Source organism: Perca flavescens, chromosome 20 (assembly GCF_004354835.1).
Source record: "Perca flavescens isolate YP-PL-M2 chromosome 20, PFLA_1.0, whole genome shotgun sequence".
NCBI lineage: Eukaryota > Metazoa > Chordata > Actinopteri > Perciformes > Percidae > Perca > Perca flavescens.
In genome coordinates, this window is record NC_041350.1 from 29,849,952 (window position 1) to 29,877,128 (window position 27,177).

Below are 27,177 nucleotides of genomic sequence, written 5' to 3' on the forward strand. Positions count from 1 at the left end.
CCTGTAGCTCAGCTTCCTGTTCCTGTCTGCGTTGGTGCGTTGCTGCTCCACCTTCCTGTGCAGCGCTCTCCAGCGGGCCTCCAGCTGGCTGGTGGACACAACCACTGCTCTAAAGCCTGCCCCCTGCAGCCAGAGCCCCGCCTCCAGCATCCCACTGAACCGCGCTTTGTTCCCCTCCAGAACGCCACGCAGCTCCTGTCAAACAGACAAAACTTTATAAACACTTATTAACTCTCATGTCTAGTGCCAGGAAGCGATTAGCTTAGCATCAAGACAAGTCTCACATTACCAGACAGCGCTGTGGAGTGAGGTCTGGCTACACCCCACATACATTCTGGGATAGGAGAAAAAAATGCTTTGAGTTGTTTGCATTTCTTTAAACCAATCACAATGGTCTTGGGCGGCACTAAGCTCCGGAACGCAGCGATGGTGGCTCTGCAAAATAGTCTCGGTAAGGAACTTGTTTTGGTGGAACATTTGCATCCCACAAAAAAAAAAAAAAACACCACATACAATAATAAATACAGTTAACTGTTGACACAATCAGCAACGTGAGCTATTTAAATTAGCTAAATACATGGTTACTCTTATCAGTGTATGGCCGTGTGTTCTTTGTCCACAGCAATCCCACCAATCGGTACCAAAACGTCCCAGTTAGAGAGGAAATGCTGTAAACATATTCTTTGTAAATCTTAACAACTATTCCCCGAAATAACTAATTAGGCCTGCCTTGTTGGACAATCCAAATTTTCTTTAAAACTTGGCAAACTTGGTGTTTTCGACGTTTGTTGTTGTTTCCCGTAGCAAAGGGATTTTGAGAACGGCAACACACAGAGAGCGTAGGGTGAGGGGCAAAGCCTGAATTCCGGCGCGTGATATCAGGCTTAATCCTAGAAATGTACTTCCGTTGATCCAGACTACATAAAGACTAGAAGCATGGGGAAACAGCTAGCCTGGCTCCAGCCAGATATTGCTTTTAACATGTACAGTATACACAGAATATGTGTAGTCTTTATTTGTTAATTTGTGACAGACCTACAGTATCAATTTGAACTTAAACTTGAAAAGGAGGTGAGTTAGAAGGCAAAAAAGTCAAGGGAGGGGAGAGAAAAAGACTATGAATCAGAAGAGTCGACAAAAACGGAAGTGAGGAGGAGAAAAGAGAGGAATAGAAAATAAATAACTACAGGAAGAGGAGATGAGAGGGGATGAAGAAGTGGGAGAGAGGGAGGGATAGGAAGACCGCTGAGAGAAGAGGATGCTGGGAAGATGGGCAGAGATAAGGAGGCAGAACAGAGAAGCGTAGAGAAAAGAAGAAAGAGGAGATCTTGACAGACAGAGCGATAGATGAAGGGGAGAATGGTTTCACACTAATACGGGAGAGAAGAATCATCCGGATGGCATTGTGCTGCACGGTGGGGAGGTTTAAAACTAATTGGTGACAGGAAGATCGTGGCGTGGTTTTTAAAATACTTTATTTTTTCAGTGTGTAGCTTGCTAGCTTGAAGTTTGTTGTTGTTTGTTTAATCCTGGAAATGTACTTCCATTGATCCAGACTACATAAAGACTAGAAGCATGGGGAAACAGCTAGCCTGGCTATAATGTCTCCATTCCTCAATGCCCCCCTTTTCACCTCATTTTACTACTTTGACCATATGCAATAGTGCATAGTACCTCTGAGCCAGCTGCAGCATATACTGTAGTCCATTTCAGATAAATAAGAGACACATTTCCAATCCCACATTAGAGCAACAGGTAATGTGAACCTAAATGATTTGGAGTTCGGCTAATAACTCACATAAAATCCGAGGAACATCATGTACCTGTACAGAAAACAACCCATTCGCTTGTATTTAATTGGGCCAATTAGGTTTTGAGTGCAATGCACAAAGTACAGCATGGAGAGCATGCCCAAATGAGCAGAATGGAACATTGCCAAATGTGCTCAGTCCTGTGGTCAGCTGCTTGTTGGTACATCACCAACATCATTCTGTCCCCCAAAGGTCAGAAAGAACACATGTATTAATAAAGATTACCTGGTAGACAGAGAGCTTCTCCGAAATCTGCTCCTCAGAATTACCCCACTCGTGCATCTTGGGAAATGAAGTCTCAATGGCTCTGAGCAGGGAATCTGACCAGGCGCTGTCCTCCTCCCACTGTGACCACACCTGAGACAGATAGAGAGATGAAGACGGTCAGACGAGATGTCTCTGTTTATTAAAATCACTTCTGCGATCTCTAAAGCCATTCCTACTTCCTATTGCATGTTCTGCCAACCTGAACAAACTGGAACTTTCCTGCACATGGTCTCGGAATGTGAACAGGTACATGAGTTTTGGAATAAAACAACATCAATAATATCTAATTTGATAGGATGTCGAATTCCTACTGACTCAATTGTTTTGTTACTTAATGATGACTCTAAATTACACCTAGTTGGGAGACAGAAGAAAATTTGGCTAGCCGGATCAACTGTGACCAAGAAAATGATAGCTCAGTGCTGTCTCCCCCCCCACTCGCTTTGTATAAAACAGTGGTTGGCGTATTTTCTGGACATAGTTATGCTTGAGCTCTCTACAGCAAGGATTAACAAAGCTAAATCATCAATTATAGACCTATGGAAAGGTGCAGCAGCACAAGTATCAGTCCTAATGACCTCAGCATCACAAGAAGTAGAGGAGGGCGACTAGGCAAGGTGGGATTTCTGTTTTTGTTTATTTATTTGTTTTCGTTTTCCTCGAGACCGCAGAGGGTGGGGCGTGGGAGAGGGTTGTTGTTCTAGTTCAGTTGTGTTTGTCTGTTATGTATGTTCCAAAAAAATATATATCTTAAATTCTTCTAATTCTCATAATGATTTAAGGGCTTTAATTAACTTCACCTGTTGTATAATTAAAATTCACCCAGGACATTATGTGTGCAAAAAATCTCAACAAAATCATTTGGATGAACAGATTACTCTCGATGATTGATGATTCAGAAGTGACTGAATACTTTACTTTTTTGGTACTGTATCATGCTACATTCATGTACTTGTGGAAAAATCCATTATTTGCTCTTAGAAACATTCTAGTTTCAAATTATGTGTGATTAAAGTGTGATTTATGGTTCTGCGGAGGCTCCACGCAGAGTTTTTGCCGTAGCCTACATTAGTGGCTTGAAGTGTTGATCTCTTTAAGAGCATAGCAGGGCCGGCATGTGTGTGTGTGTGTGGGGAGTGTGTGGTAGAGCGAGGACTGACTCTAGAGTCATAGTGGGAAAAACTCTCCTTGATTTCATGTTGTTTATGGAGAAGGAGAACCAGGAATGAGTCGGGGGAAATGCAACGCTACCATGCCACGGCTGGACAACGCTACCATGCCACGGCCGGGCAACGTGCGTTGCCACGTAGTCACATTTTTTAAGAGGTGCACGTCAGGCGTAGGGTCCGGTGAACCTAGGTACGTAGCCACGGCACCCATTTAACGCAGAAGCATAAATCACGCTTAAGAGTGCACAGCCATGACAGCGGCTCTGTAAGTAAGATGCTGTTTGGATAATATTTTGTTATTATCAGATAAATTAAATTGCATTCCATGCACTACCTGTAACGTTTCCTGCATCATGATCCCTTTCTCCAGTCCATGCTGCTGCAGTCGGGCCACCTCATCCTGCAGGCCCATCACTACAGCCTCCCACCTCTGGAGGGCGCTCTCTGGGACTCTCTGGCTCAGGTACTGCAGGATACTAAAATGATGGCCCAGGAACTGGAAGAACTTCTGATTACAGAAATGGTAATGTTAAAGATTATATTTTAGATTAGCACTCTAAACTGTATTTTCGCTGTAATCCACTGACGGACCGTATGACTGCTGAGCCGCTGCTGGAGCTGAGTTCTGCTGCCGAGCTCCGTGTCAGGCGGCTGTGCGAGGCGTTCAGGACCCAGAGCGAGCAGCTCCTCCAGGCTGTGGACCAGCCTCTCATACTGCTGCTGCAGCTCTACACTGTTGTTCAGCTCCTCACAGCGGGAGCGAACACCACCCAGAGAACTGTCCAGCTCACCCTATGCATAGAAGAGAAACACAATTTCAAGATTTAATTAGAACTGCAAGCAGTTATGAAGGGATCCAAGCCTCCCAAGCAAAAATTCCTCTCGGCAACCTGCAGAGTCCGGGGGAGTTGAACCCAAAGCGCGACAGCGGCAAGTCAAATGTCAGGAAATATTGCAATGTGTAAACTGCAAGGTCTGCAGTAAATTGAAAATGCTAACTTTCCATTTACATTCATCACGTGCATCCATTTAAAAGCATCAAAGCATTTGTTTTCGGTGTAATAGGCGCCCATTTCCACCAATTAGTACAAGAATGTAGGCGCGCCCCAGGAGTGGCCCTAGTTCCTACCCTCCAAATTTTGCGTATTTTATTATTATTGCGCCCCCTTGCTGGCAGAAGTTTGTCAATTTTTGTGCCTGAAGTCCTTGCCGGGTTCTGGACCAGTCCTGAAAATTGCCCTGCCCCACCATGCACAATTTAGGCTACAGCCAAACTTATCTCCAGAAAAATATTAATCTTAGCAATTACAATAGGGTTTCCAGCACAGCCGGTACTGGAACTCCCGGCCCCTCGGGCTTGGACCCCAAAATATACTTATGTATCACTTATTTGGTCCTTTTTTATAAGGGAGTAAGCTTCCCAAATGTCTTAGTGCTCACGCAAAGCACCTTCCTTTACTCCTGTCCCAGATGTGATGTAGAGCAGTTAGCATACCTGCAGCTGTGAGGCCTGCTGGATGAGAGAGGCAGGCACGTTGCGTCGCTCCGCCTCCTCCAGTATGGAGCTCACCTGCTCCACCTGCTGCTGCAGAGACTCCTGCATCTGAACCACAGCCTGGAAAATGAACACACGTACACTGGGACGAATAATAACCTTATGACAAACAGTCTAACTCAGGGGTCTTCAATGTTTTTTGGGCCAGGAACCCCTTAGCTGAAAGAGAGACCAAGAAGGGACCCCCTACTACATTTTAATTGTATACAACTGAGTTGCATATTATACTGGCCCAAATGGATGAAAAGAAATGGATATTACTTATACATCATGTTTAATGTTAAACATACATGTGGAAAACACAGTCAATTCTTAAGCTTAACTGTAGTGGCTGCCTTACCTATAGTAAGCTTATCTTCAATGTGTTTTGTTTTTTTCTCTCTACTCAACTGTAAACTGTTATGTCAATGACACAAAGATAATACATACGGGTACATGAACTACAGTAGGCTATTACCCCATAAAACTAGGTCTATTCTTTTGTTTTTCCTGTAGTTTATATCCAGAACCATTTCAATATCTCAGTGCTGGGAATGGGAAATGTGGCTCATAGTATTTTTCCTTTTGACAACTTATCCAAATGAAACGTTTGATACTTATAGGCAAAACAGACTGAAAGTAAAAAGGTTATATGCCTGACCTTTGAGCTTTTAGGTGATAATTGTGAGTTTTGGTAATAATGACAAAGGCTTGTAATCTACGACAACATTGGTGAAATACTGCAGACTTCTGTGAAACAGTGTATAATTCTGTCCGCTATGTATTGAGTGTCAATAAGGTAGGCTGAAAGCAAAAACCATCTAGGGCTGCAAGTAACAATAATTTTCAATATAAATGTGCTGATTATATTCCTAATTAACTATGAGAAAAAGGAGAAAAAATGTCCAGCACATTTTTCCATCTTAAATGTTTTTTTTTTCTGACCAACAGTCAATATTCAGTTGAATTTAAATTGAATTATATTTACTTCAATGATATGAAACAGACAAATCGGTTAATCGCTGCAGTCCTAAAACCATCAAACATCAACAGTAGTTCATTCAAATCACTCAGATTATGAGTTGCTTGTAAAAGTGAAATGTCTTTTTGGAAACAGTACCTGTAGCTGGTTGTTAAGGTCCAGGGTTCCATTGAATTCATTACTTATTTGATCAACTGTCGCTTGGTTAGAAGTGAAGGCTGCATGCAACTCATTCAGTTGTAGCTGTTGGTTAAACACACAACACTGGTTCTTCACACTGGTGCATGCAAACAAAATGAACAGAAAAAGGTTTGGTCCATTTTAAGGAAAAGTTTACAATAACACTTAATTAAAATATGTTACATAGAATAATGTATAAGATTCTATACAAATATTGATACAGTGACAAAAAAACAACTCACACAGATCATAAACACAAATAAATACAGTAAAGATAGAATGACGGTGGGAAATCTGTAGCAGGAAAAGTTAACCCTCTCCTTGATTTAATGTTGTTTATGGAGAAGGAGAACCAGGAAATGAGTAGGGGGAAATGAGTAGGGGGAAATGAGTAGGGGGAAATGCAATGCTACCAAGCCACGGCCAGTGGTGGAATGTAACTAAGTACATTCACTCAAGTACTGTCCTTAAGCTTTTTAAGTACAAATTTGATGTACTTGTACCTTACTTGAGTCTTTTCTTTTCATGTCACTTTCTACTCCGCTACATTTCAGAGAGAAATATTGTACTTTTTACTCCACTACATTCATCTGACAGCTTTAGTTACTAGTTACTTTACAAATTAAGATGTTTTCACACAAAACACATGTAGTTTATACAGGGCTCTCAAGTTTTGAACAGAGTTCAGAGTGAGATTTTGGCGGCAGGGGTTTGGGTGGGGACGGAGTCTGATCTGATAAATGACATAAATGTAGGCCTGTGTTCGATTGAAGAAATTCTTAGTCGACTAACACTCATTCAATTGTATCGACTAATCGATTAGTTGATTTAATCGATAGATCTGTAAATCTGAGTTTCTCAGCAAAGAGTCATGCAAAATGATGCATATATTGAATAAGATAACGCCTCCTTTGCATATTTAAACACAACATTTCAGAAAACGTGTAATACAACAAAAAATTGCCTTAATGAAAGTAATCAAAGTAGGTTTCACGGTGATATCTCTTAGGTAAAATGTCAACCCTTAATTCTTGTGTTTACTAGAGATATGCTCGTACGTTTCTTGGAAATAAGTCATTCAGCATGAAAAAAGCATCAAACATGACTGATGGACTAAAAAACTAAAAATATTCCAAATTATTATGGGTACTGTTATAAAAGTATTATTGGTAGGCCTAAAATGGGTATAGTAATTGTTCGGAGTAATTTCCCCCTAGGCTGCTTTGCACCTTGAACTCGAGCCAAAAGCTTTTTTCCCTTGTTATTCACTTGTTTCTCCAGCAATCAATGGGTGCTGACCTACTTCCGCTTTCCGGTATTGTGTTTCCGGTTCAGCGGCTAACCTCTACTCGCTAAGTTGCTAGCGTACCACGATATTGACAGAGAAGGCAACATTACATTAATTAGTTGTGATTAAGTGTTGTTTTCACTGTCGGTACACGATCCGTTCTGCCTGCACGATCCGTTCTGCACATGCGCGATCCGTTCTGCACATGCGCAAAATGTTTGCACATGCGCTGTTGTACGACGATTTACGACACTGCACGATCTGTTCCACGCTTCCGGTCGACAGCCAAGCTAACGTAGTTACGCTTCCGGTCGACAACCAAGCTAATGTTAGTTTAGCTAACAGCTAATTCGGCTAACCGCTAGCTGAGACAGCATGTAATAAGTTTAAAAGACCATCAAAATAAAACGTAAAAATAAACGTTAACATATATAACAGCTGTTACGTCAGTTCTACTTTACTTGTGCTCATTTAAAATACAATCACTCAACACTTGTCTTTATTGTTATTACTGTAAAGTCTTAATGTAGCTGTAGCCTGCTTTCCCTCAAATCGGCGGGCCATCGAAAACAGGGCTTGGGGGATTACTTTTCACAAGGAAGATTTAACATGACCGTACTGTTGTTTGTATTTTGTGAATATAATATTACCAGAGCGTTGAGAAGGAGCAAGGATCTTTGATATTACTGTACTGAAATCGTAGCCAGCTAGCTAGGCTATGTTTACTGCACCGGCCGGTGTTCACCCGGTTATGAACTGAGACTTAATCAGTCATATTCCATAACACTGACTTAGATTACAACGGACACAAGAATGCTATTGTAGAAATATAATAAATATTACTGGTATAACATTGGCGAATTTTACACAAGTGGCACAGACTGTATTACGACGCTGAAATTGGAAAGTAGTTGGGAACTTAAAACTGTCCGATTCAGCAGGGAAACAAAATTCAGATTGCTGATCCTCGTTTTTTGAACCTCTTGAATGAGTGTTAGTCATTAAGGTAAATTATTAATTATGTCTAAAACACACTTTTAGATTTGTGAAAGCTTTATTCCTTTTGTGAAAATGCAATAAAGGCAGATTTTACTGTTTTTTTCATATGTAGACCACATTGGACCAGGTCCAGATCCAAAACCACAATACCTAGACTTGTCAAATCTAGACTAAATTATCCCAGATAGTCTAAGGAGTCTTAAAAACACAGTTTCAGATTTGTGAAAGCTTTATTCTATTTGTGAAAATGCAATAAAGGTAGATTTTATTGTTTTTTTCACATATAGACCACATTTGATCAGGTCTAGATCCAAAACTGCAATACCTAGACTTGTCAAATCTGGACTACATTATCCCAGAGAGTCTAAGGAGTCTTAAAAACACAGTTTCAGATTTGTCAAAGCTTTATTCTATTTGCTGTCTATTATTTGTGAAAATGCAATAAAGGTAGATTTTACTGTTTTTTTTTTTTTCAAACATAGACCACACTGGACCAGGTCCAGATCCATGAAACTGTGTTTTTAAGACTTCTTACACTCTCAGGGATAATGTAGTCCAGATTTGACAAGTCTAGGTATTTTGGTTTTGGATCTGGACCTGGTCTACATATGAAAAAAACGGTGTGATCTACCTTTATTGTGTTCTCATAAAGACAATAAAGCTTTCACAAATCTAAAAGTGTGTTTTAGACATAATTAATAATTTACCTTAATGACTAACACTCATTCAATACAGTAAGAGGTTCAAAAAACGTTGGATCAGCAATCTAAATTGTGTTTCCCTGCTGAATCGGACAGTTTTAAGTTCCCCTTAAATTCCCCCTTAACTGCAGAATCAGAAGCTGCAAATCGGATGCCAACTTCAGCGTTGTGACTGTATTATCAGTGTTGGGCAGTCCCTACTTGTAGTTTAGCTAGTAACTTAGTATTTTGGTGGTAGCTTCACTATTTCCTGAATCAAGTAACTTTTCAGTACCTTAACTCCTTTATTTATCAAGTATCTTGGCCACGTAAGCTACACTTTTCTTGTCATGTGAAATTAGCACAACTTAAAGTAGCTTCCCATGTAGTGAACCAGCCTACTGCTGTATTTGGGTTACTTAGCTTGCTACATGTGACTGGGTGGTAACTTCTGTGTAGTGAAACTTTATTCAGAGTAACTGGTAGCTTAGCTCACTACAATTTCCAAGCAGCTTGCCCAACCCTGTGTATTATTCACATGTAATTCACCCCGACAAAAGTAAGATACCTCTCATGTCTCATACCCACCCCACTTACTTAAAATAAAAGCAACAGAACATCTGTTGGTTTGCAAAACAAGCTTATTCACAAATTAAACAACTTTGGTTCATTATCAACAGATATGCATCCAAATAGGAGTTTTGTTGAAGAACACTTGAAGAAAATAAGCTTGACCTCCTTTTGAAATGTTTCTGTGTAGACTCTCCTAAATCTTCTTTGTTTCATTTTGAAGGTTTCCCAAGAACAAAGATGTGAGGAAGAAGTGGGAATTGGCTTTGAGTAGAGAAGGATTTACTGCCGTGTGTGTGTGTGTGTGTGTGTGTGTGTGTGTGTGTGTGTGTGTGTGTGTGTGTGTGTGTGTGTGTGTGTGTGTGTGTGTGTGTGTGTGTGTGTGTGTGTGTGTGTGTGTGCGTGCATGCATGCGTGCGTGTCCATGTTCCAGCACTGCAGTAGTAACTCTAGTACTCTCTTGCACCAAGGGCCTGTTTCACAAAAGCAGAATATATAAATCCAGGATAACTGATAAAGCAAGGCTTTGACCTAGTCTAATCTGTGCATCCTTGCTTGGTGCGTTTCACGAAGGCCGAGCCAGGCTGAGGAAGAGAGACTAGGTTGAATCAGGCTGAGGAGGAGAGACTAGGTCAGACTGAGGAGGAGAAACTAGGTTGAGTCAGGCTGAGGAGGAGAGACTAGGTCAGATTGAGAAAGAGAGACTAGGTCAGACTGAGGAGGAGAGACTAGGTCAAGTCAGGCTGAGGAGGAGAGACTAGGTCAGACTGAGGAGGAGAGACTAGGTCGAGTCAGGCTGAGGAGGAGAGACTAGGTCAGACTGAGGAAGAGAGACTAGGTCAGACTGAGGAGGAGAGACTAGGTCGAGTCAGACTGAGGAAGAGAGACTAGGTCAGACTGAGGAGGAGAGACTAGGTCGAGTCAGGCTGAGGAGGAGAGACTAGGTCAGACTGAGGGGGAGAGACTAGGTTGAGTCAGGCTGAGGAGGAGAGACTAGGTCGAGTCAGGCTGAGGAGGAGAGACTAGGTCAGACTGAGGAGGAGAGACTAGGTCGAGTCAGGCTGAGGAGGAGAGACTAGGTCAGACTGAGGGGGAGAGACTAGGTTGAGTCAGGCTGAGGAGGAGAGACTAGGTCGAGTCAGGCTGAGGAGGAGAGACTAGGTCAGACTGAGGAGGAGAGACTAGATCGAGTCAGGCTGAGGAGGAGAGACTAGGTCAGACTGAGGAGGAGAGACTAGGTTGAGTCAGGCTGAGGAGGAGAGACTAGGTTGAGTCAGGCTGAGGAGGAGAGACTAGGTCGAGTCAGGCTGAGGAGGAGAGACTAGGTCGAGTCAGGCTGAGGAGGAGAGACTAGGTCAGACTGAGGAGGAGAGACTAGGTCGAGTCAGGCTGAGGAGGAGAGACTAGGTCAGACTGAGGAGGAGAGACTAGGTTGAGTCAGGCTGAGGAGGAGAGACTAGGTTGAGTCAGGCTGAGGAGGAGAGACTAGGTCGAGTCAGGCTGAGGAGGAGAGACTAGGTCAGACTGAGGAGGAGAGACTAGGTCAGACTGAGGAGGAGAGACTAGGTTGAGTCAGGCTGAGGAGGAGAGACTAGGTCGAGTCAGGCTTAAGTAATTCAGATAGATGCGCGTCCACGGCTTTCCTCAAAAGACTGCGTGGTCGATCACAGATTTACTGATGCCGAAATGGAGAATACGCATTTTTCATACTTTATACAGAGTGAGCAGCAGCTTCTTGTGGAAGTATGATGACGTGAAACACAATATTTGTATAAAAAGAAAAGCAACACGGCCGCTGTAATAAAACAGCGACAGAAAGCGAGGCAGACGATCACAGAACGACTGAATGCGTAAAGCCTAAACATCTACATTAACTGACCTCTGCTCTGAACTGAAACCGTCATTATCATACCATCCAAGGATTAGGCTACTCATCATTTACACAAATTAACAGTTGTACTCTTTGCCTTAAAAGTAAGCAGAAGATAATGTTACTCAGGAAATTTACCATGAAGATCAATGTTCTACAACGCTAGAATATGATGCGTAAATATCTCTTTCATTCTGTTCCTCCCTCTCTCTCATTGGCTAAAATATAAATTTCCTAAGTTATATTAACTTCCACTGCTCGCTTTTAATGCAGTGTACAACTGTTTGTTTTTGCAAATGACAGTGACTCATTGAATGGTTTCAGTTAAGAGCAGTAGTTCATAAATGTATATTTTTAGACTATAATCTGTCCGCTATTATCTGCCTCACATTTTTTAATTTTTTATAGCAGACGAGTTTCCTTCTCTACATATTAGGCCTATATGCCTTGCTCCCTGGTATGGACATAGAAAATAAAGACACTGAAGAAATTGGACTCTAAAATCTAGAAACTATAAAGATAATTAAGTGATAAATTCCATGCACACTGTAGTGAATGGAACAGAGTATATTCATCTGTTAATCCCCCCAGCAAAATATAAGGTCAAAAACCATTGAGGTGTCCTCTCCCTGTTGTCATGAATGTACAGTAGCCTACATCACTATATAGTTATTGGTCCAGTGAACTAAGTCTATAATGGTTTGCAAAGCACTGTGCTATATCCACATATGGCGGAGACATTGCTACTTCTACCCTTAAGAACTGAGTATTGTGCTACTTTTACCTTTACCCTTAAGAACTGAGTATTGTGCTACTTTTACCTTGACCCTTAAGAACTGAGTATTGTGCTACTTTTACCCTTAAGAACTGAGTATTGTGCTTGTTAAGTGATATTGTGAAGACCTGCTGTGTGTCACTGGTCCATGAGTTTGTGTATGTATTGTACTGCATCTGTATTATTTTTGTCCCTGTACCATTTTTCTTCATGTGGACATAAATAAATGGTTAAAATGTGTGTGTGTGTGTGTGTGTGTGTGTGTGTGTGTGTGTGTGTGTGTGTGTGTGAACAGATAAAGTTCCACGACAATTCAAGACTTAAATTCTGTCATCCCAGAACTAATTCTAAGCTTTATATCTGTACCGTAACCTTACTCTACACATATAGTAGTAAGTCGTATCTGTCATCAGTCTGACAACATTAACACTGAAACTGAAAGCACTGGCAATGGCTTACAACCGCCTGGAAACACTATTCATCCATTATATGTGAATACTGCTGTAAGTGTTGGCGGGTCTGTAAATACCTATGTTTGTTTGGGTTTCATGAACTCTAGCCTCATGGTGTGTGTGTCTCCAGGAATCCAAATTTTGCTCTCCTTTGCCTCACACTGGGTTTATCGAGATTGTGTATAGTGAAGTTTATCTGTACATTATTTCTCTGATTTTCTTTTGTCAGATAAACTTCACACACACTCTTTCCCTCTGGGTTCTGTAAAGCACTTTGTAACAGTGTTTTAAAAATTGCTACATAAATTAAGTTTGCAGACTTTTCAAGGGAGTTTTGTGCAGTTTGAATAAAAACTGTCAAATATCTTAATTCATATCGATATCACAATATTCATATTCGCTATCACAATATCACATTTTGTCAATATCGTGCAACCCGTATGTGTGTGTGTGTGTGTGTGTGTGTGTGTGTGTGTGACAGAGAGAGACAAATATTAAAAGCTTCAAGTGAACTCTAATATAATCAAATATTGTTTTTTAAACTTATTAATATATCTGACTTTACTGCCAGTATCTGTTTCTGCTTTTCTATCATATTTATAGTGTGTGATTTGCAAAATACCTATCATAACCTACATCACATATCATTTTAGGGGACAGTCCGCGCAAAAACGCGTGAAAATCAGTTCGGTATTCATTGAGGTATGATTATTTAAATGCGCTGACAACTCGTTGCACCTGCCAAACAGATTATACTTAGTGGAGTGGGTGACTGGTCCAAGATGGCGGCAGAGCCAGTAGGCAGTAGCGTTCGATGCGGCGTCTACTCTATATTATGTCTATGGTTGTTACCGTGAGCTCAGGTTAAACTTGTGCCTTTGTTGGTTGCCATAACAATTCAAGTACGTCGTACTGTACATGCTGATGTAACGTTAGTTTGGCATATCAGTGTTGTAGCTATGAGCTCAGAGAAAATTGCTGTTTCATTCATACAGACTCATCACTATACTTTCTTCTACTCCACTACATTTCAAAAGGCAAAATATTATAGCCTACTTGTACACCATTACAATTATTTGAGAGCTTTAGTTGCTAGTTACCTTTTCAGTTTTAGATAATTAATACAAAACATACATTTACTGGTCAATTATGACATGTTGTACTTCTAGTGTTTACTTTCCTACTGTGTAACTTTGGCAATACTTTTGTTTTGGTCAGACTGCTCACCGGGCCTGTCCTCAACTGCTTCAGACCAGATCAGCAACTCAAGTTCTGCAATTCCCATTCACCAACATTTACACTCAGTTCACACACAGTGGGAGGACCCTGGCCGACAAGATCATGATTACTGCAAGGCAGCCAGCAGAAAAGATGTGCAGGATAAGATGACTCAGTGTGATGACATTGCCTACTTTCTGCTTCAAAGTAACGCGGATGCTTTGCTCTACACTGGTTAAGATCTAGAAACATTTGACATTCTTGTATCAACACTGGAAGGACATGCCAGTACTTCATTTACAATGCCTGTTCGAGATCAAGTTCTCATGACACTTATGAAATTAAAAACAAACCGTGTAATAGATGATCTAAGCAGACAGTTTCATGTATCACTGAGCATGGCTAGCAAGATAATGTCATATTGGATTGACAAACTGGAGGAAGTTTTGCGACCTCTAATTCCATGGCTTCCAAGAGAAACTATTCGGGCAACCATGCCTGCAGCCTTCAAGAAGAATTTCCCCAGTACAACATGTATTATAGACTGCAGTGAGAGCCTTTTACAGAAACCCCAAAACCTTGATTCCAGAGGAGAAACATACAGTCATTATTATTCACATAACACAGTGAAATACCTGGTAGCTGTTGCCCCATGTGGACTAATTATGTTCATTTCTGCAGCATATGGAGGGAGATGCAGTGACAAATTTATCACTATGGACTCAGGCATATTGGACTACTTAATGCTTGGAGATGAGGTCATGGCAGATAGAGGCTTTAACCAGAAAAGACTTGCTGTTTGAGAGAAAAGTGAAGTTGGTAATGCCTTCTTTCACAAAAAAGCGTGGACAGCTAACTGAGGAACAGGTGACGAGTACTAGACAAATCGCACATGTGAGAATTCATGTTGAAAGAGCAATTCGACGTTTGAAAGTTTACAAAATACTGTCCCAGGTTTTTCCAATCACTATGGCTCCTAAAATTGACAAGATTCTAAGAGTGTGGGCTGCTCTTTTTAATCTGAGGGAGGATCTTATTCAAAATTAGGGCTGCAGCTATCGATTATTTTAGTAATTGATTCTACCGATTATTCCATCAATTAATCGAGTAATCTGATAAGAAATACTTTTGTTTTGTTGAAGAGCTATGAAATAGCAAAATTTTTATTGCTTACATTGCTTACAATATTGCTCACAAACTAAACACATTAAGTGCATTTAAGTGCCATATTACATTGTTTTTAAAGAAAACATTTTCTGAAATGCAATAACAACCTCAAACTAAGGCATACATTAAACATACATAAACATTACCTGTGCAACTTAACTTTCAGAACTACAAGTGTCAACCTGAGTCTGATCTGTATATAGGCCTAACAAAGCTTAATAATTGAATATGTGATCCATGTATATACCATATTTACAGGAACGTCAAATGAAATGGTGCCATAATGGCTAAAACACTGATGTCTACAAAACGAGTGTAAGTGAATGTGTGTTTTACAGAATGTGAATATGTATGCATTTTTTCTACATAATACAAACTGGTATTATGTATATATTAAACTACTTACAACATTTCATGTTATCAACTTATCAAATATGATGTGAATACTTTTCCTTTTTATAGGAAAATATATGGTTGGAATCACATTGCATATCTTTACATAAAAACAATAAAGACTGTCAGCATGTTTTTGCTTAACACAACAGAATGTTTACTTTACACAGTCTAAAGGTATCGCAATTTTCACTCAGATTCTCTTAATGTATGGCACACATTTATGGTCATGCCACATGTGTAGAGGTTCAATGAACCTTGTCCAGGCATTACCTCAATGTATCTTTTATTTAGCTTAAACCGTCCTGCAGCACATTCATCTACAAGCCGAGGTAGCATACGTGAGAAATAAAAACCTCTAAATCGCTTGACTTGCTCCCTCACAAATGCCTCATCATACTGCATTGTAAGGGAAACATGCTCTTTGGGTGTCCAGATCAAAAGTGTAGCAGATTTTAGACCTGTGCAAAACACTGTAAGCTGTATTTGCATGTAATATCCCCTACTGCCAGTTTTCTGCAACTGCAGCACTCCATCTACTAGTTTGACATCACTGCATTTCTGAGTAAGCTGTTCAGGGAGTGAGGGCTGGGTTTGCACTGGACATTTTACTTCCAGTAGCACACATGAGTCAATGACCCCATCAGGACTGGCAGAGAGCCATGGTTCTTGGACAGAGCCCCTGTGAGTAATGCTCATGCCCTCTTCTTTTAGCTCTTGGCAAGCTCTACATTCGTTTGCTTTACCATAGTTAGTCGCATAGTTACCACGAAATGAGGGGTATATGTGCTCACATAAGAAATGTCACTGCTTGTGGTTGCATGGATGGGAACCTTTTTGGCAGAACTTGCTGTAAGTCAGATTTTTCTACAATTGTGCCACAAATCAGAGGCACTTTGCTCTCTTGTTTCTAATTCTAATTGAGCTGCTAAATTCAACGTATGCCTTTTAGAATGCCTTGCATGAGTTACAGTTAAGCTCATAATTGTGTGTCTGATGTGGCTGAAGAATCTTGTCATCAACCTCACTGTAACTAGTGCTAGGTTGTTCGGCTGATGGTGAGGCATTATAACACTTCCCGAGTAAAGTATTCTTCAGGACAAAAAGTGGTTGGATGGGGGCTTTGTCCACACTGTCTCTGAAGTCTTTGTGTGACACATGATGTGGTGTATGAGGGAGTGGTTGACTGGCTACAGCCCTACAGTTAACACTGTATTGCTGTTCTGCCTTGTGGTGCCTGAAGTTAATTTGACTCAGACGTTTAGGCTCAAGGTTCTTTGATGTCCGTGCATTCCACCTGCGCTGCTCATCTGTACATGCAAGCCCTGTCTTTCCACCAATCACTGCATTTTGCACCTGCAATAATGGCATCAATACTGTCTTTGTTATTTATCCACTTACTATTAACATTACTATTAAGCATGAACATAAGTATATCAAATTACAAGTGTACAAGTACATTTAGTCAAGTACTGTGCTTATGTACTTTTTTATTTTTACCTTCCACAGAATAGCTGCTGCATGGCTACATGACTTCCCTAACCAGCAATGCAAAAGCAGCCGACTGTCTCAATGACTCCACTTTCTCTCAGCATTACCCATGCTGTATGTTTAGCTTCATTGACACTCTGACTGGGCTCTACTGCTGCCTTCAAAAATATAAAGCAGCTGTGTTTCTTCAACAATACTGTGCCTATTTTGTGACTATGCCAGTAAGTATATGCTTCTGTTCTTTTGTAATTATGCAATTCTTTGACATCAACACCTTTGCAAAATAAAAGGTAATTAACAACATCAATGTAGCTAACGTCGGGCCATTGTTTCATGTCATCTAGCCACTCCGTCAGAAGGGATGGATGAGGGACTGTTACGGTCTTGCCGTCACTACTTGTTAAAACATCCATGGTGTGTATCCACCTCCGTTTTTTGTCCATTTGTGCTTCATGCATGGAGAAACACCGGCTTCTACAGTGAACAAGCTAGCAAGCTACAAGCTATCAAACGTACGCAAGCTTTGAACCGGAAAAGGACAACCAACTTCTGGTTAAAAACAGCTTAGCTTGATGAATATTAATGAGAACTGTCAGAAATCGAGCTGAGTCTTCCTGTAAGCTTTCTATACCACGCTAGAATTGCTTGAAACAAGGTAACCAAGGCATTTTTCCACAAAAAATGTTACAGAGTCCATGGCAGCATTTCAGACATTACCACAAAGTAATGAAATACGTGTGGCAGGGCACCTCTAAATAACACTTGTCTGATGGATAGTTCTCTTGGGTGCTATCGCGCAAGATCACACACAGAGCACAACATCTATTGCCGGAAGAGACTACTGGTAAAGAAGAATCAAGAAGCGAGTGAACAGCAGAAGCAGCTACTGCAGCGTGAGGCGATAGGACAAGATGCCACACAGTTGTATATATCCCGGCTGTGGTTTAAAAGCAATAGATGTTGTACTCTGTGCAGGATCTCGTGGGTATCCATCAGGCAAGTGTTATTTAAATATACTTCTGGTGTAGTTACAAACTTTCTTATGCCTCGTTTAAGTACAGAAACTATTTGTACTACTGTAGAAGTTTAGTATCATTCTGGGCATTATTAGTGGGGTAATTTACGAGATACAAACGTGGATCCATTAGTTCCTGCACTAAGCTAACCAGCTGATAACGCTAACTCGACCAACGTTATAACAAGGGAAAAAAGCTTATGAGGGGTTGTTTGGCTCAAGGTCAAGGTGCAAAGCAGCCTAGGGTGAAATTACTTTAAACACACAACTGTTTGGATCATTTCCAGTTTCCAAAATGGCAGGATTTTTCTGCATTGAGTACTTTTACTTTTAATACTTTAAATAAATTTTTCTGATGATACTTATAAGTAAAATTTTCAATGCAGGACTTTTACCAGTAACAGAGTACTTTTACAGTGTGGTATTAGTAATTTTACTTAAGTAAAGGATCTGAATACATCTTCCACTGCTGGCCACGGCCGAACGATGTGCATTGCCGCAACGTGTAGTTACATTTTTGAGCGGTGCACGTCAGGCTGCGGCGTAGGGTCGGTATCTCCTACGTACCGACGGCGTCGTTTTAACGCAGAAGCATAAATCTGCCTTTTGGAATGATGATATCTTACCTGTTGCTTTACGATATCGTCCTGCAAGATTGTGATCTGCTCCGCTCTGCTGGTCAGTGCAGCCTGGACCACAGGAAGTATTCTACACAGATCGTCCACACACTGCTGACAACACGCTGAGCCCAGGATCCGGCTGACCTTTGCCCCCTGAGAGGCCAGCTCGCTGCCAAGCGTAGCCAGCTCGGCTGACACACTCTGAAAAGGCAATCCAAGGAACGTCCTATTTAGAGTGAGTTTGCATAATAATCAGTACAGCTGGTACAAAAGTGTGGTGAGTGTGTGGAGGATAGTTTATGGAAGCCCTGACACACACATTTTTTTTTACATTTGTGAAAATGGGTGATGCTGATGATTTATTTTCAGGCTCATTTATGCTTAGAAAAAAAATTTGCCTGCAAAAAATATGTCTTGCTTGCCTCTCAGGGCTTCCAAAACAGTTTTGGTCGTTCACATGTCTGTATTATATTGTAGAAAAGAAAAAAAAGGTCAGTATGATTCATCCTCTGGAAACCATGAATATTTGTGCAAGCGTTTGTGCCAATTCATCAAGTTGTTATATTTCAGTGTGGAACAATGTAGTGGCCCGACTGAACCACCCTCTCATTTAAAAAGAGAAAAACCCCAAAATAAGTGAATGCCTTTGAGTGTTTGTTGTGGTGAGTCACACCTGCAGCTGCAGCAGCCTGCGCTGCATGTCTTCTTCATGTGTCGTCCCAGCAGGCGAGTGCCGCATGTTGTTGATGGAGGACAGGGCCAGGGACACACCATACAACACATGAAACAAACCCTCGTCCAGCATCTGACAGAAGCCGTCTGCAGGGGAAGCCTGGGGGTAGACAGATTTTTCATTTTATTGTTTATTTATCAAGGACAATACCTATAACATTATCACAACCAGATGTGAAAGATGCAAGGTGTTTAGGACGTTTAGCTTCCACCAATTTGCAGTCCTTGTCCCTGGTCAGACTTTTACAATTAATTAAAATTCTCAGAAAATACAGAAACATTTTTTTCATAAAAATTGTGTCTCTAGGGGAAACTATTGGTTCTCACATCTCTGGTGTTGTTGAAGCCAAAATGTGACTTTTAGTTCTGTTTGGTATTTAAGTTCCATGGATAAAGAATTCCATAAGTGTACATCTTCTGCTGACTCTACAGTTCTGGTTAGCTACTCTTCCTGTCGTAGTCTGGCCATTATTTTTCTGTGTAATGAGTCGCACGGCGCCTGGGGCCAGCCCATTTAAACACTTAAAAATATGTTTAAAATAATGCAATCAGTACATTGTATTTCTGTATAATTTTGCAGTTAGTTTGCTGTTAGTTAAATTACTGACAAAAGTAAAAAGTACAAGTATTTAACCAGTCAGGAGGAAATGTTGTTTATATAACAAATAGTGATGAGTATATTGGTTTGGTATTACTATGGTTTGAATCAGCAGTGGAAAAAGTATTCAGATCCTTTACTTAAGTAAAAGTACTAATCCCACAGTAAAAATACTCTGTTTAGAGTGACCAGATGAGAATGGGGAAAATTTGTCAGTAACATGAATTTCAAATCATTATTTTTATTCAGGAATTCAACTGTCTGTAAACCCAAAAATACAAATAAAAAATCATTAAAATCATGAACTCAAGTGTCATTATGAAACAAAACAAACATTCAGTGCTTTAACATCCAATCACTCCTTTTTGTGGCTGCCTGCACTTAACATGAATTTTATTATACATGGAGTCATCCTCCCGCTTAAAGAAGGATGAGACCAAAGTGTTGGTCTGTACAGTTGTGCTGTTAGTTATATGTAGTTTGCTGCTAGCATGCAGCCTGACGTCTGACTCCCCCCGTGTGAAATACCAACCTACCTACATATATTACAAAACGCTTTGTTTGCATCAGGCAAAACTGCAGTAATCCGACGTTTTCGCTTTTTAGCTACGCTTTCAGGTCCCGGGACACCAGTCTGAGCCCCATGTAAACAATGAATGAATGAAAAATAGCAATGCGTGTTATCAAAATTTGCGCCTATGTAGGGCCTACGTACTGTTGCAGCCAATGAGCAGCTGACGGGAGCTGGCTGTAGGACGACTCAATCACCATGAACAGTTTTTAATGTTCTTCAGACTATAACTACTCGACAGTCTGCTCTTGAGATTTTGCTCTAATTTTTGGGACAATTAGGGCAGGATTCGGGATTCAGGACAACTGCTTAGATTTCGGGACGTCTGGTCACCCTAACTCTGTTACAAGTCAAAGTCCTGCATTCAACATGTTACTTAAGTAACGTCATCAGGAGAATGTACTTAAAGTTTTCAAGTAAAGAAAAATCCTCCCATTTTAGAAACTGGAAACGATCCAAACTGTTGTGTGTTTAGTGGTCTAATCATTTCAGCTGGACTTGTAGGCAGTTATATTGTTGGCTAGCTTCATTTATAACAAAAACATCAGATTTTATAAATTACATGTGTTTTGTGTGCAAACATCTTAATGTGTAAAGTAACTAGTAACAGATTAATGTTAGTGGAGTAAACGGTACAATATTTCTCTCTGAAATGTAGCAGAGTAGAAGTAGAAAGTGGCATGAAAGAAAAGACTCTAGTAAAGTACCTCAACATTTGTACTTAAGTACAGTACTTGAGTAAATGTAGTTAGTTACATTCCACCACTGTTGTAGGCCCAGTATAATATGCAAGTTCATTTTATATAAGATCTGTATTAGGGGGTCCCTGATCTGTCTCTCTTGGCTTAAAAAACATTTAAGAACCCTGATGTAGAGGCCACTCAGATTTATCCCATGGCCCCTTAAGGGGCGCTGACCCACAGGTTGGGAACCCGTGGCCTCAGGACATGTCCCAACATACATATTCTGTGCTAACAATATTCTGTACCTGATCCTGAGACTCTGCCGCTGTGAGTCCCAGCTGTCTCAGATGGCTGATGTGGGTTCGGAGCTCTTTCAGGGTTTGTGAGCCAATCATGCGCCCTGCTGTTCCATCACTACGCCTCATAGATGAGTCCGTCACCTTAAGAGAGAGAGAGAGACATAAGAAGTCGGGGACGCGCACACACACACACACACACACACACACACGCGGCTCTCATCAAGCCCTGTAGGAGTCCCCATAACACCAAAGAGACAACAAAGTGCCTTCTGCTCAAAGAAGGTGATAATCAAGCACGGCAAGGAAACCAATTTCTCCTTTCTCTTCTGTATTTGAAAAGTGATAATCAAGCACTTCAGCGCTCCCTAGGAAGGTCCTACCTCTGCGGGGGGAAGCAGCCAGCTCTCCTCCAGAGCCAGCAGCCCACTGTAAAGGCCGTCCCACTTCTTCTGAGCAGAGTCCTCCTCCATATCAGCCTCAGCAGGAGGCCCCCTGCACGGAGAGAAAAGGCTGGAAATTAACACTTCATCTTTCTCTCTTTCCTTCTTCCTTTCAGCTGCCATTTGATTGTTTGAAGTTTGAACCTCATGTCTTTTTCTCTCTCCAAATCTGAAAATGAATCTCAAATCTAATTACATTAATTGGACAATTCAAATCAAACAATCTAAGAAAGTACAAGATAAACAATTTAATTTTAAAATTAAATTATTCTTAAATGTTAAACGTTATTTTCTTAATTCTGCTGCAGCCTTATTCGGTCCTGTTACAGACACTGATACTAATTTCTTAAAAATTCAGTGAAACCAAGTCGATTTGTTTTGAATTTTGAAATAAAAATGTTTCTTAGGTCTCAATGAAAGCACAAAAATAACGGTTAAAGAAGTATTATTGTGTAGGAAAACAATAAAATTGGAAAGAAGAGACACATCAATAAAACTACATGTATGTTCATCTTGTCTGTGAATATTCCCTAACGGGCCAGCTACATTGCAACCATAACGTATGCGGAGCAGATGTTCCAACACTACGCTTTCACTATAACCATTGGAACTGGATACACATGAGAGCAGCACATAGTGATGCATATGCTCCGCGGAGCATACGCCTTTTTACACAGAAATGGATCATAAAGTGTCTATATTTCTTTTAAATTAAACTACTGATAGACAGGAATTTACTTAATGACAATTAGTCAGTGAGGGCATTACCAGTTTCATTATCAGCTCTATCCAACAAATCTGAATCTGAAACCCCACGAATAGACATTTTTATATAGTTTTGGCAAAAAGAACTATAGCTCTCATCTGGAAGAAAATGGAGGCACCTACAACTGGTGTTTGGATCAAGAATATGGTGCAATGTATGTCCATGGACTGACTGAAATACATTTAGTGGCAAATTGGGGGTGTATGAGAAAATCAGGTGGCAATTTGACCAGTTTGTAAAAGAATAAAAGACATAGGGGAGATGCTACTATGATACTGTCATATCATTTGCTTTTTTTGGGGGATTGTTGTAGTATGGCAGAGGTTGAGAGAGGAATTTAATTGTGGGGTTGGGATGGAGGGGGGTTGTGGAAAATTGTAACTGCAATGATAAATTAATAAAAACATTGTAAAAAAAAAAAAAAGAAGTAGAAAAAAGAACTATATTTTAGAGTGATGGTACAGGGTGTTTTACCGCTGCGACAGCTGGCTGTGGAGTGGAGCTCTGCTGCCCTGCCGGGCGATGGCCTGGGTCAGTCCTCTCTGTTCAGTCAGCTGCTGCTCCAACTCCTGAGACACAAACAGCAGCAGCAAGGCATACAGTTACATATACACAGCACCTGCACAGAGCAACATCATCTTTATAGACTGTGTTTTTTCTCTTTCTTTTTAAAATTTAATACAGGCAAATAATACACATAACACACACGACAATATGATGACATGACAATATAACCTCAAAAAAATTGAGAAAATAATAAATAAATAAAAAGCATACAGAATCCCTTAAGTAGTTTTTTGTTAAATTAACTTTTTTTTATTTTTTTTGGTATTTTATTGATAGGACAGCTTAAACTCACCCCAGCAGGCCTGTCGCACGCAAATGTGACGTCATGGGAGCACCATAACTGTTTATACTTGCGCGTGGTGGACACTAATTGCAGTCTTCTCCTGAACAGAGGTGGCGCTAATGAGCAAAGGCTACCGACTTTACTAACTACTAACTTACTTCGTCGGAGCAAGCCTTTCATTCACCATAACATGACTCATCTTAACCCAGTAAGTTTACAAGAGAGACTTGCAGCCACTCTAAGAGTCCTGGCATCCGGTTGTCCGCGAACTCGTCTATGCTTCCTGTTTCTGCTTTGTTGCCGCCGCTGGAAAAAATAGACTGGTGCGTGCCCTCTGCTCGCACACTCATAATCAGCTTGGCTGCGGCAACTGTAAAATGGCCCTTATGGTGTAGACACATATAGCCGACGGCCGACCGTTGACAGAAAACCCCGTCGATATGATCAGTCCAAAAAACTGCCACAGAACAGACCAAAAAGACGAGAGGAGACGAGACGTAATATATCTCTATAACAGCAGGTGGCGCTAATCTGTAATGTTGCCCAAGAAATGAAAACCGACAGCTGATTGGACGAACGTGTCACATGGGTTTGTTTTCTCCGGAAATTCAGATCTGGACTGTCATGGCGGCCGTTCAAAATACAATCACATATTGTACTAAAATAGTTCACTGAAACATGTTTCTGAAAACATTTTAAGCGAGAAATAGGCCATGCAGTTGCTGATTCTGTCTTAATTTCAGCTCAACAAAGGTCAGTTTAAAAGATTTTCATCAGATTTTGAAAAAGACTCTAGTCACCTCATTTCGCTCGCTATTAAGAACTAATATTGTCATGAGGTTTTAATACGGACTATTTCAGAGTTAGTGTCTCATGGTGGTCTAATAAAGCTTGAAAGGGCGGAAGGTGTCACGGCACGCCACCTCCCTCTCTCTGCTTCTCCTCATAGTTGTCAGTAGTCTCGCATTGCCAGACCTTCCTCTGCAGCGCTATGGAGGAAGGTCTTGGGCGGTGCTACGCCCCGGTGCCGCAGAAAAATAGCCTCAGGAAGGAACATGTTTTGGTGGAACAAGTATACGTTTGCAGATGATGTGATCTTGATGGCATCATCGGCCTGTGACTTTCAACACTCACTGGATCGGTTCACAGCCGAGTGTGAAGCGGCTGGGATGAGGATCAGCACCTCTAAATCTGAGGCCATGGTTCTCAGCAGGAAACCAATCGAGTGCCTACTCCAGGTAGGGAATGAGTCCTTACCCCAAGTGAAGGAATTCAAATACCTTGGGGTCTTGTTCGCGAGTGAGGGGACAATGGAGATTGGTCAGAGAATCTGCGCAGCGGGGGCGGTATTACATTAAATTTATAGCACCGTTGCGACCATATCCCCAGTCGGAGCTGGTTAATGTGGCTCAGGAAAAGGAAGTTTGGAGTCCCCTGCTGGAGCTGAAGATGGATGGATGGAAGTGTAAGTTCAAAAGTAGTTTTAGTTGTGCAACAGAAAACTCAGATTGGACAGATAGTCTAGCTAGCTGTCTGGATTTACCCTGCAGAGATCTGAGGAGAATTTCTTACATAGCCCGGAACTTCCCACACTAAGTTGTCAGATTCAATTACCAACCATTGTAGGGCTGGCTCAGGTTTGCCTCGAACCAGCTCTTAGTTATGCTGCCAAGGGACTCCCTTTGGTTCTCCTCTCTCTTTCTCCATCTTTGTGCATTCATGCCCCAGTAATGCGGGCAGATTATTCCCCGGAGTCATTAAGGCTTTCTCACCTCGCAGATTTCCTTGGATTGGGGTGTCACCTAAATCATGGTTGCTGCTGCCGCCTTGGTCCTGCTCAACGCCCTGCTACGCCTTGCAATGCTACTACTATTATTTCATAGTTATGTCATAGTTCTATTTTCTTTATTGGTACTATAATTGTTACTGTTCATCATACCAACTCCTATAATTATTATGAATCATATATTTCCATATCTGTATATCTGTATCAGTGTCTCTGTGTCCCAACTGGCAGTGGCAGATAGCTGCCCACCAAGAGTCAGGGTCTGTCCGAGGTTTCTGCCTGTAAAAAGGAAGTTTTTTCTCGCCACTATCGCACCAAATGCTTGCTCTCGGGAGGGGAATTGTTGGGCCTTTGTAAATTATAGTGTGGTCTGGACCTACTCTATCTGTAAAGTGTCCTGAGATATCTCCTGTTATGACACTATAAATAAAATTTAATTTAATTCATAATGGTCAAATTTAAAGATATGACATTGATGTATTGATATTAGGGCTGTCAAGCGATTAAAAAAAAATTAACTAATTAATTGCACAATTTGCTGTAATTAATCGTGATTAATCGCTTTTTTTAAATTGAGACTGAAGCTTATAATAATGGATATTTAAATGCTAAATCACTTAACTTTGCAAATATGAAGAAAACAACAAACAAGGAAAGGTTCTGCTAAGTTCAGAATGTTTAGTATCTTTCAGAACAACAGCAGCAACAATTTGGCTTATTTAGTCCTGCTGAAGGCTGCTGGAAACGGCTAGAAACTGTCTGACTTAAGAGCAGATTTTTGTCACCGTCCCCGGCTGCTGTTGCCTGCTCTCGTATACTTTACAGGCGAGGCGCAGTTCATCTCCAACGAGCCGAGAGTTCAGTCGGCGGCAGGGCAGTCGGGACTCACCCGGAAATGGCGAGCGGAATGAGGTGACTAGTCTCTCAAAATCTGACGAAAATCTTCTAAACTGACCTTTGTTGAGCTGAAATGAAGACAGATTCAGCAACTGCACGGCCTACTTCTCGCTTAAAATGTTTTCAGAAACATGTTTCAGTGAACTATTTTAGTACAATATGAGATCGTATTCTGAACGGCCGCCATGACAGTCTGGCTTTGGATTTCCGGAGAAAACAAACCCATGTGACGTGTTCGTCCAGTCAGCTGCCGGTTTTCATTACTTGGGCAACAATACAAAGTAGCGCCGCCTGCTGTTATGTAGACGTATTACATTTCTCAGCCGACACATGAAGTAAACAAACACAGCTGCATTAATTTCGTAAATTTTTTTTAACGAGTTAAATATTAAAAAATTAACGCAAAAATTAAGGCGTTATTTTTGACAGCCCTAATTGATATTGATGTCAGCATTAGTAATCCTTTAAAATGTCTCATTTAAACAGTGAAAGCTTGAGCGGAGCAGTCGGTAGAGTCCCGTACCTTCTGCTGCTGCAGGCTGCTCTGTCGGAGCAGTTTGTTTCTCTGTGAGGAGAAGATCTCCTGAACACTGTTGCTGCACTGCAGATGAGACGGCAGGGGGCACTCTGGCTGAGCTACCGACTTCTGAGGAGAGATAGATGAAGGAGAGACACAGAAAGGAAAAAACAAAAAGAAGGAAGAAGAAAGTTAAAAGATACTTGTTATCACTTTAAAAAATATCTGATCATGTTTGTCTTTTTTTTTCTCCACCAGAGTTGAGGACTTAAAGGTCCCATGGCATGAAAATTTCACTTTATGAGTTTTTTTTAACATTAATATGAGTTCCCCAGCCTGCCTATGGTCTCCCAGTGGCTAGAAATGGTGATAGGTGTAAACCCGAGCCCTGGGTATCCTGCTCTGCCTTTGAGAAAATGAAAGCTCAGATGGACCAATCAGGAATCTCCTCCTTATGAGGTCATAAGGAGCAAGGTTACCTCCCCTTTCTCTGCTTTGCCCACCCAGAGAATTTGGCCCACCCATGAGAGAGAGACATCATGGCTTTCAAACGAGAA

General features: G+C 41.1%; 1 protein-coding gene across 2 annotated transcripts in view; it reads right to left on the reverse strand.

Moving 5' to 3' along the window:
- Positions 1-27,177, reverse strand: part of LOC114546348 (nesprin-2) — a 152,551-nt gene that overhangs the window by 104,327 nt on the left and 21,047 nt on the right. The window contains exons 3-14 of one of the 2 annotated variants that reach the window (XM_028565063.1): positions 26,627-26,749; positions 23,045-23,139; positions 21,745-21,856; positions 21,371-21,505; positions 19,155-19,313; positions 18,488-18,682; positions 5,902-6,006; positions 4,743-4,850; positions 3,839-4,039; positions 3,582-3,755; positions 2,037-2,168; positions 2-195 (exon numbers count right to left, since the gene is read on the reverse strand). In XM_028565063.1, the coding sequence (XP_028420864.1) occupies positions 2-195; positions 2,037-2,168; positions 3,582-3,755; positions 3,839-4,039; positions 4,743-4,850; positions 5,902-6,006; positions 18,488-18,682; positions 19,155-19,313; positions 21,371-21,505; positions 21,745-21,856; positions 23,045-23,139; positions 26,627-26,749 (1,733 nt within the window). Of the gene's footprint in view, position 1; positions 196-2,036; positions 2,169-3,581; positions 3,756-3,838; positions 4,040-4,742; positions 4,863-5,901; positions 6,007-18,487; positions 18,683-19,154; positions 19,314-21,370; positions 21,506-21,744; positions 21,857-23,044; positions 23,140-26,626; positions 26,750-27,177 lie in introns of both variants that reach the window. The other variant, XM_028565062.1, reaches the window with a different exon arrangement.